This window comes from Spea bombifrons, chromosome 5 (genome assembly GCF_027358695.1).
Source record: "Spea bombifrons isolate aSpeBom1 chromosome 5, aSpeBom1.2.pri, whole genome shotgun sequence".
In the NCBI taxonomy this organism is placed as follows: domain Eukaryota; kingdom Metazoa; phylum Chordata; class Amphibia; order Anura; family Pelobatidae; genus Spea; species Spea bombifrons.
The window spans coordinates 107836195-107847224 of record NC_071091.1 but is presented as its reverse complement, the minus strand read 5'-3'; the positions used below and the strand labels follow the sequence as shown (position 1 = coordinate 107847224).

General features: G+C 42.1%; 1 protein-coding gene across 1 annotated transcript; it reads left to right on the top strand.

The window, feature by feature from the left end:
- Positions 1-4608: 4608 nt before the first annotated feature.
- Positions 4609-8051, top strand: LOC128497295 (integumentary mucin C.1-like). Its single transcript, XM_053467281.1, has 3 exons — positions 4609-5329; positions 6568-6644; positions 7426-8051. Exons 1-3 carry the CDS (start codon positions 4657-4659, stop codon positions 7531-7533), a joined length of 858 nt encoding a protein of 285 aa, XP_053323256.1. The 5' UTR covers positions 4609-4656; the 3' UTR covers positions 7534-8051.
- Positions 8052-11030: the final 2979 nt, after the last annotated feature.

Below are 11030 nucleotides of genomic sequence, written 5' to 3'. Positions count from 1 at the left end.
ACAGAGGAAACTACAACTCCATCCACTACAGCATCAGCTACTATAATAGATACTACAGTTGCAACATCTACAACAGAAAGTACAATTGCACCTACTACGTCCTTTCATACAACAGAAAATGCAATTGTGTCTACCATAATACCTGTAACTACAACAGAAACTACAATTGCAACATCTACGGCATCAGATACTACAACAGAAAGTAGAATTGCACCTACTACGTCCTTTCATACAACAGAAAATACAATTGCGTCTACTACAATACCTGTAACTACAATAGAAACTACAGTTGCGCCCAATACACCTGATGCTTCAACTGAAACTGTAGCAGAAACCACAACAGCAGCCAGTACGACAGAAGCTACTAGCACACCATTTATTACAGAGGAAACTACAACTCCATCCACTACAGCATCAGCTACTACAATAGATACTACAGTTGCAACATCTACAACATCTACAACAGAAAGTACAATTGCACCTACTACGTCCTTTCATACAACAGAAAATGCAACTGTGTCTACCATAATACCTGTAACTACAACAGAAACTACAATTGCAACATCTACGGCATCGGAAACTACAACAGAAAGTACAATTGCACCTACTACGTCCTTTCATACAACAGAAAATACAATTGTGTCTACTACAATACCTGTAACTACAACAGAAACTACAGTTGCGCCCAATACACCTGTTGCTTCAACTGAAACTGTAGCAGAAACCACAACAGCAGCAAGTACAACAGAACCTGCTAGCACACCACTTATTACAGAGGAAACTACAACTCCATCCACTACAGCATCAGCTACTATAATAGATACTACAGTTGCAACATCTACAACAGAAAGTACAATTGCACCTACTACGTCCTTTCATACAACAGAAAATGCAATTGTGTCTACCATAATACCTGTAACTACAACAGAAACTACAATTGCAACATCTACGGCATCGGATACTACAACAGAAAGTACAATTGCACCTACTACGTCCTTTCATACAACAGAAAATACAATTGTGTCTACTACAATACCTGTAACTACAACAGAAACTACAGTTGCGCCCAATACACCTGTTGCTTCAACTGAAACTGTAGCAGAAACCACAACAGCAGCAAGTACAACAGAACCTGCTAGCACACCACTTATTACAGAGGAAACTACAACTCCATCCACTACAGCATCAGCTACTATAATAGATACTACAGTTGCAACATCTACAACAGAAAGTACAATTGCACCTACTACGTCCTTTCATACAACAGAAAATGCAATTGTGTCTACCATAATACCTGTAACTACAACAGAAACTACAATTGCAACATCTACGGCATCAGATACTACAACAGAAAGTACAATTGCACCTACTACGTCCTTTCATACAACAGAAAATGCAATTGTGTCTACTACAATACCTGTTACTACAATAGAAACTACAGTTGCGCCCAATACACCTGTTGCTTCAACTGAAACTGTAGCAGAAACCACAACAGCAGCCAGTACGACAGAAGCTACTAGCACACCACTTATTACAGAGGAAACTACAACTCCATCCACTACAACATCAGCTACTATAATAGATACTACAGTTGCAACATCTACAACAGAAAATACAATTGTGTCTACTACAATACCTGTAACTACAATAGAAACTACAGTTGCGCCCAATACACCTGTTGCTTCAACTGAAACTGTAGCAGAAACCACAACAGCAGCCAGTACGACAGAAGCTACTAGCACACCATTTATTACAGAGGAAACTACAACTCCATCCACTACAGCATCAGCTACTACAATAGATACTACAGTTGCAACATCTACAACATCTACAACAGAAAGTACAATTGCACCTACTACGTCCTTTCATACAACAGAAGATGCAATTGTGTCTACCACAATACCTGTAACTACAACAGAAACTACAATTGCAACATCTACGGCATCGGAAACTACAACAGAAAGTACAATTGCACCTACTACGTCCTTTCATACAACAGAAGATGCAATTGTGTCTACTACAATACCTGTAACTACAACAGAAACTACAATTGCAACATCTAGGGCATCGGATACTACAACAGAAAGTACAATTGCACCTACTACGTCCTTTCATACAACAGAAAATACAATTGTGTCTACTACAATACCTGTAACTACAATAGAAACTACAGTTGCACCCAATACACCTGTTGCTTCAAAAGAAACTTTAGCAGAAACCACAACAGCAGCAAGTACAGCAGAAGCTGCTAGCACACCACTTATTACAGAGGAAACTACAACTCCATCCACTACAGCATCAGCTACTACAATAGATACTACAGTTGCAACATCTACAACATCTACAACAGAAAGTACAATTGCAGCTACTACGTCCTTTCATACAACAGAAAATACAATTGTGTCTACCATAATACCTGTAACTACAACAGAAACTACAGTTGTGCCCAATACACCTGTTGCTTCAACTGAAACTGTAGCAGAAACCACAACAGCAGCCAGTACGACAGAAGCTGCTAACACACCATTTATTACAGAGGAAACTACAACTCCATCCACTACAGCATCAGCTACTATAATAGATACTACAGTTGCAACATCTACAACATCTACAACAGAAAGTACAATTGCACCTACTACGTCATTTCATACAACAGAAAATGCAATTGTGTCTACCACAATACCTGTAACTACAACAGAAACTACAATTGCAACATCTACGGCATCGGATACTACAACAGAAAGTACAATTGCAGCTACTACGTCCTTTCATACAACAGAAAATACAATTGTGTCTACTACAATACCTGTAACTACAATGGAAACTACAGTTGTGCCCAATACACCTGTTGCTTCAACTGAAACTGTAGCAGAAACCACAACAGCAGCCAGTACGACAGAAGCTGCTAACACACCATTTATTACAGAGGAAACTACAACTCCATCCACTACAGCATCAGCTACTATAATAGATACTACAGTTGCAACATCTACAACATCTACAACAGAAAGTACAATTGCACCTACTACGTCCTTTCATACAACAGAAAATGCAATTGTGTCTACTACAATACCTGTAACTACAACAGAAACTACAATTGCAACATCTACGGCATCGGATACTACAACAGAAAGTACAATTGCAGCTACTACGTCCTTTCATACAACAGAAAATACAATTGTGTCTACTACAATACCTGTAACTACAATGGAAACTACAGTTGTGCCCAATACACCTGTTGCTTCAACTGAAACTGTAGTAGAAACCACAACAGCAGCCACTACGACAGAAGCTACTAGCACACCATTTATTACAGAGGAAACTACAGCTCCATCCACTACAGCATCAGCTACTACAATAGATACTACAGTTGCAACATCTACAAAATCTACAACAGAAAGTACAATTGCATCTACTACGTCATTTCATACAACAGAAAATGCAATTGTGTCTACTACAATACCTGTAACTACAACAGAAACTACAATTGCAACATCTACGACATCGGAAACTACAACAGAAAGTACAATTGCACCTACTACGTCCTTTCATACAACAGAAAATACAATTGTGTCTACTACAATACCTGTTACTACAATAGAAACTACAGTTGCACCCAATACACCTGTTGCTTCAACTGAAACTGTAGCAGAAACCACAACAGCAGCCAGTACGACAGAAGCTGCTATAGCATCGGATACTACAACAGAAAGCACAATTGCACCTACTACCTCCTTTCATACAACAGAAAACACAATTGTGTCTACTACAATACCAGTTACTACAATAGAAACTACAGTTGCACCCAATACACCTGTTGCTTCAACTGAGACTATAGCAAAAATCACAACAGCAGCAAGTACAACAGAAGCTGCTAGCACACCATTTATTACAGAGGAAACTACAACTCCATCCACGACAGCATCAGCTACTACAATAGAAACTATATTTTTACCATCTACAACGTCGGTTACTACAACAAATGGTACAATTGCACCCACTACATCGTTTCATACAAGAGAATACACGATAGTGTGTACCACAATACCTGTTACTACAATAGAATTGACAATTGCGCCTAATACATCTGTTGTTTCAACTGGAAAACCAGTAAAACCCACAACATTATACACAACAGCAGCAAGTACATCTTTTACTACAGCAGAAACTACAGTTGCACCCTCTGTAATTGTACCCTCTACAGCTTCAGTTGCTACAATGGAAAAAACAAATGCATCCACTACAGCCTCAATTATTACAATGGAAACTACAGTTGCTAACACATCAGCTACTGCAGCAGAAACTACAACTGTACCATCTACAGCTTCAGTTTCTACAAAGGAAATAACAAATGCATCCACTACAGCCTCAATTACTACAATGGAAACAACAGTTGTTAACACATCAGCTACTGCAGCTGAAACTACAGTTTCCCCCTCTACAGCATCAGTTACTACAATGGAAACTACAGTTGCTAACACATCAGCTACTGCAGCAGAAACTACAACTGTACCATCTACAGCTTCAGTTGCTACAATGGAAATAACAAATGCATCCACTACCGCATCAATTACTACAATGGAAACAACAGTTGCTAACACAACAGCTACTGCAGCAGAAACTACAACTGTACCATCTACAGCTTCAGTTGCTACAATGGAAATAACAAATGCATCCACCACAGCCTCAATTACTACAATGGAAACTACAGTTGCTAACACATCAGCTACTGCAGCAGAAACTACAACTGTACCATCTACAGCTTCAGTTGCTACAATGGAAATAACAAATGCATCCACTACAGCGTCAATTACTACAATGGAAACTACAGTTGCTAACACATCAGCTACTGCAGCAGAAACTACAGTTTCCCCCTCTACAGCATCAGTTACTACAATGGAAACTACAGTTGCTAACACATCAGCTACAGCAGCAGAAACTACAACTGTACCATCTACAGCTTCAGTTGCTACAATGGAAATAACAAATGCATCCACTACAGCGTCAATTACTACAATGGAAACAACAGTTGCTAACACATCAGCTACTGCAGCAGAAACTACAGTTTCCCCCTCTAGAGCATCAGTTACTACAATGGAAAGTACAATTGCACATACTACACCCTTTGATACAGTAAAATATACAAATGTGTCTACTACAATACCCGTTACTACAACAACAACACAATCCAATACCACAATGGTTACTACAACAAGAACAGCACCCACCACCACACAGGCCCCCAATTCTACTTCTTCAAGCTATACCAGTATGAAGCCGAGTGTTACCAGCAGAAACAGCACTACAATTAACTCCACAGTCACAGGAGGTAAGTCTTATTCAAAATAGTATATTTTTAGGGCTATCTTAAGCTAGGGCAATTCTCAGGGGCCCATGAGAGATGTTGGAGAGCCACTACAATTTATTTGTATGGAGAAGACCCAACCAGCCAGTACAGATGGGTGGTATGGGGGTGAATAAGAGGTAAAATAAGTATGCTAAGACAGAAGGGTGGGATTTGGTGAACTTGTGAAATCAGTCGAATACTGCATGTGATCCACGTGCATTGCCTGAGAGCAGAGGTCCCTTGGCACCCTCATGATAGTCTTCGGTTGATGAGTGCTTCTCTGTAGCTCGTCTCCGGTGGTGGATAATGGCTGATAATTGGGTAGCAGGCCCTTGAGGCAGGTTGTCCTGTTGGGTGATGGACTCCCCATTGTGCCGCTGTTTAATTGGCCAACCGGGATCTCCCTTGTAACTGACCCATTTACACCATGGAGGCAACTATGATATCTCTACCAGGTGCCACACATTATGCTTTGGCCGACCATGATCTTCCTCTACAGCTGTCATCTGTCAGGATATAACATCATACCCCATACCTCCCAACTTCCGCCCCCAAGGGGCAGCAGGATAGAGTGGCTAAATCAGCATTGTCCGGCACAAAGTTGCAAAGTATGTCCAGCACTCAGCAGGGAGAATGGCAGCCGCTGGTTATGCTGCTCCAGGTCTTAGGCCTAGCTTAAAAACCTTCTGCATTTTACTTCACTGAGAAGGTGGTAGACAAATGGAACAGCCTTCCAGTAGAGGTACTAGAGGTTTACTAGTGATGGCCTGATTATATAAATTGAATTGCAGCCAGATTATCACTTTCTGTCCAGCCATAAGGACAACAGTAAATATGAAATGTCTGTCTTGCCCTGTGCGGCCCCCATTTTGTGAATTAGGTGCAAGAGTGGGGCAGTAATACACTATACCTTAGAGACATACGCATACTCGGGAACTCCTGGAGAAGCGATGACTCTCTGATTCTCTGAGTCATCACCCAAACACTCCCGCCCGTTACCCCTTTAAATGGGGTTGTTTCCCACGATGTCAGCTGGACCACCTACCAATGTCAGTGGGCAGTCCTGGCTGCATCCTGCGAGGGTAAGCTCCGGGTAGCCGGAGCCCAAAAGTTCCCTGGTATGGCTTTATGGCTCGGCTACTTTGCTGTTTTTCTTCCCCTTGAAAACCTCAGCTTGTGAATTGCTCTTGTTGTTAACATTTTTTACTCCCTTTTAACAGGAATTTCTGTATTGAACTTTAAAATACAGAGCTCTGAGACCAACTACGCGCGATTAATGGACGCTCTCATACAAAAGGTAATTTCATGGAATGAAACGCCATTACTCAATGTGTAAGACCCCCATAGTTGGAGTGGAGCACAGAATTCTTTGGGCCCTGCCCGGCGGCGACTGGTAAATACAGGGTCATGGCTTATAGTATTACTTTTACTTTCTGGAAGGTGACATACACCATGTAACTTCATTAAACGCATTTTTCTCTTATTTTGCACCCAAGTCATTTTAAATGAGGTATTATCACCATAGCAACCCATGGAATGGTCCTATTAGTAGGCACATTCCATTGGTTGTTGTTGAATCTTTATAAGTAGCCCTCATGAGTCCTCACTGGGCTTATCGCAGGATCTTAATAGTCCAGAAAGCCCATCAAGTTTAAATGACAAATATATGCACTGTCCCCCGTTTATGTACCCACCATCCTGTGAAACCGATAGAGGCCTGTGTTGTTGCAGCAGACATCTCCGTCACGGGACCATCTCGTGATGCGTTAAAGTCGTGTGCTGTAAGGTGGCCGGAGTCTTAAGGTTGGGTTTCTTCACCCAGCACCGGACTGGTGATGTTTAGGCAGCCCTGGCACTTTAAGGCCAGCGGCCGCCTGATGATGTAGGTGCGGCTGACGGCTGAATACCAGTGGCTGCAGTGTAGCATGCGGATGGGCATATACAGCCAGTGGCCCCCCAGGCATTTGCCGGCCCTGGCCACCCCAATATCCATTAATATGATGATTTCCCATCAGCACAGACCTTACTAACTACAAATTACATGATATTAATCTTGGTTATGTTTCTTTCCTCTGTAGACGTGTTCCTTATTTCGCCTGAAGCCTCACTTTGGGAATGTTACGTTAACCTGGGGAGCAACCAGAACATCGGTGAATTGCGCCTTGGTGACGGGGGTTGCCTTTTAACCAAGAACTAATATATTAACTGTATATTATTTGAGATCAGTGTATTTGTTTGGATTGGACAGCATTTATTGGATCATCGCAATAGATTATCACAGACCCATAATAAGGGTCTGCCCTGGATCAGCCATTTTGGGTCCTCTGCTACAGAACTCAAATTACCTCCAGACCTGGGAACGTCCCAGGGTAGGCTACTCAAGAGTTCTCCCTCCTCTAGGGGAGTGGCTTTGATATGGACAGGGTGTGACTAACTTGTGGGGGTGGGACTATCCGTGTACATGGGTGGAGCTATCAATGTGTGGAGGTGGGGCTTGCCCCAGATAATGAACTTTTAGTGGGAGGGAAGTAGGCGGAGTGTAGGAGGGAAGGGAGGGGCAGTAGGTGTGAATAAACACCGTACCCTTTCCCAGAGAAAGAAGAAACTGACTCGGAGACCTGGGGAAGTCGGGCTTCACCAGGAGACTCCGGGCCAAACCCAAAGAGCTTCCACATATGATTAAAAAGATTTTGTGACTATATAACATTTTTATATTTATCTTGTTTGTACGTTATACTGCATTGTAACATCTTTGGTTATTTATTCATCACAGTGTTTTTTTTTACTATACGCAATTTGTAATTAAAAATATATACCGTATTTGCTCGATTATAAGACGAGGTTTTTTCCAGAGCAAATGCTCTGAAAAATACCCCTCGTCTTATAATCGGGGTCGTCTTCTAATCAGACCCCAAAAAAATGGCTGGGGCCATGCTGCTTACCGGTCGCGAGCAGCGTCTCTTCCGTTAGAAGCAGGAGGACAGGAAGCTTGTAGCTTCCTCACAGAACTCTATCTCCCCCTCCCTCCTCTGGGGGCGGGGCCAGAGAAGTTGCTGGTACAGCCGGTCCCCTGCAGAAGTCTTCGAGTGAGAGATCTGCAGTTCAGGTAAGGGGGTGGGGGAGGGTTTTTGGGTAAGTATGTGTGATTAATGTGTGAAGTATGTGTGATTAATGGAATGAATGAGTATTTAAATGTTTGTGAATGTGTGTTTGTGTGTGATAGCATGGATGTGTAAGGGGGGTGGGGGTTGTAGCATGGCATAGGGAGGCTGTAATCCCACTACTATCATCCCCAGGTTCCAGCATGTACTGGCTGCCTTGGCTTGATAGGAGTGTGATTGCTGTTAGCAGCAATCACACTCCTATCAAGCCAAGGCAGCCAGTACATGCTGGGTTAAAAGGCATATCATGGGGCTGAGTGGCATATAGGGGGTTAAAATGCATTTCTGGACCTCCAGAAATGCATTTTAACCCCTTATATGCCACTCAGCCCCATGATATGCATATATATACCTCCAGAAATGCATTTTAACCCCCTATATGCCACTCAGCCCCATGATATGCATTTTAACCCCCTATATGCCAGAGTGGCATATAGGGGTATAAGGCATATCATGGGGCAGAGTGGCAAATAGGGGGGGTATAAAGTATTTCTGGGGGCAGAGTGGCATAACTGGGGGGGGGCAGGTTGGCAAATAAAAGGAAATTTAAAAAATATATTTACATGAATTAATATTTACTGGTAAAACTTTTTTTCCTATAGGGTCGTCTTATATTCAGGCTTTTTGTTTTTTTCCTAAATTAATATTTTGATTTTGGGGGGTCGTCTTATAATCGGGGTCGTCTTATAATCATGCAAATACGGTAACTTACAGTGCATTTTGTAACCATATTTTATATAATTTTCCTTATATTATGACGTTTTAAAACCAAAAAAAAAAATACTTACTGCAAAGTGGATGTGGATGTTTCCCAGTTGCAGGAGACCTTAATAATAATAATAATGATCATAATAATAATGATAATAATAATGATACCTCAGCTTTTCAGGAAAGGCTAAGCTCTTCATAGTTATCTTGTTTAAAGAATAACACGGATGGCTTCACAGGATATTTTAGGAAAAATACTTAAAAGTAATAATAAAAGTAACAAAAACAAATGTTTTTTTAGCCGCTGAGATGGAATGTGTGTTAGTGAGTACGACTAAGTGTGTGTGATTTGTGTATGTGTGTTTACACACGTGTATGTGTGTGCTGGAAGGGGGGCAAGCGGCAAAGAAGGGACAGACCAGCTGTTTGGGGGCCCCCGGGGCAATATTCGCACGGGGGTCCTGTGCTTTCTAGTTACGCCTCGGCTAACCCCCCACACAGATGCATGCTGACATCAAATACTAACGCACCCACTCACGCTAACACCAAATACTGACATAAACACACTCACTAATGCCGTATGCTGACACTAACGCTAACATCATGCATATAGGATTTTGGAGGTACTTTTTTAAAATTGGAACACGTGTTCCTCATGTATGTTTATGTTTTATTTATTAGGATTTGCGACCATAAGCACTCTTCCTGAACCATATTTCAGGGGCAGGCACGTCATACGCCTTGGTTAATGTTTTAGTGTTTATTGTGTTTACATTAGAGAGTCACCTTGCTGCTCTGAGATGTATACGTGATGTTTATTGACATTTAGGTTTATTTGGAACAGCAACCACGTGAAAGCCATCATACAGTGTTTTCCCACCCTGAGGCCCAGGTGGTCCCTGTGGTTTTCTAGACTATGGCTTCCAGGAAAGGCTGGAGTCCTCCTTCCCCTGCTTGTGTCTTGGTTTTTTTCCCCCTTAATTTTTGGTAAATGGTTGAATTGTATAATTGCCTTCAGCAAGAAGGCGATAGGAGCAAAACGATAAGGAAGTCAGTAAAATTGAAATACATGGACCTGTTAGAGAGGAGTAAAATCATTGGAGTCAATCCAAATTGGGCTCCAACGTATATACAGTGCTGGGTTCAATACCCCTCGTCTTATAATCGAGGTCGTCTTCTAATCAGACCTCAAATAGCGGTCTGACTACAAGACTAGGATCTAGGGATGTACTGATAGATCGGTGGCTGAAATATATCGGCCGAAAAGGGCATTATCCGCAAAATGCCGGAAAAAAAAAATGGCTGGGATGCTTACCGGTGCTTTGGTCGCACAGCGTCTCTTGTACCGGCCAGGAAAAGCAGGAAGGAACTCAGCAGAGTCACGTGAATGCACATCATGTGACTCTGCTCCCCTCCTTCTTCCCCTGGGGGCGTGGCCAGAGAAGTTGTTCGAGAGGAAGCAGCAGGGCCCCTGCACAAGTTTGTGAATGAGTGTGTGTGTGTGTGATAGCATGGATGTGTAAGGGGGGGCGTAAACATGGCATAGGGAGGCTGTAATCACACTCTTATCATGCCCAGGTTCCAGCATGTGCCAGAGTGGCATATAGGGGGTTAAAAGGCATATCATGGGGCACAGTGGCAAGCCTGGGGGCAGATGTGCATAACTGGGGGGGCAGGTTGACAAATAAAAGGAAATAAAAACAAAAAAAATATTTTTCTCAATCATAGCTTTTATTAAATATGAAAAAATAGTTTACATGAATTAACATTTACTGGTAAAACTTTTTTCCTATAGGGTCATCTTATATTCAGGC

What these genes read in the sequence shown, in the direction of transcription:
- LOC128497295 (XM_053467281.1), top strand. Translation starts at nt 4,657, where the DNA reads ATGGAAATAACAAATGCATCCACCACAGCCTCAATTACTACAATGGAA. An exon ending in TAACTCCACAGTCACAGGAG is followed by an intron (nt 5,330 to 6,567) that starts GTAAGTCTTATT and finishes CCCTTTTAACAG; the next exon opens with GAATTTCTGTATTGAACTTT. An exon ending in TGGACGCTCTCATACAAAAG is followed by an intron (nt 6,645 to 7,425) that starts GTAATTTCATGG and finishes TTTCCTCTGTAG; the next exon opens with ACGTGTTCCTTATTTCGCCT.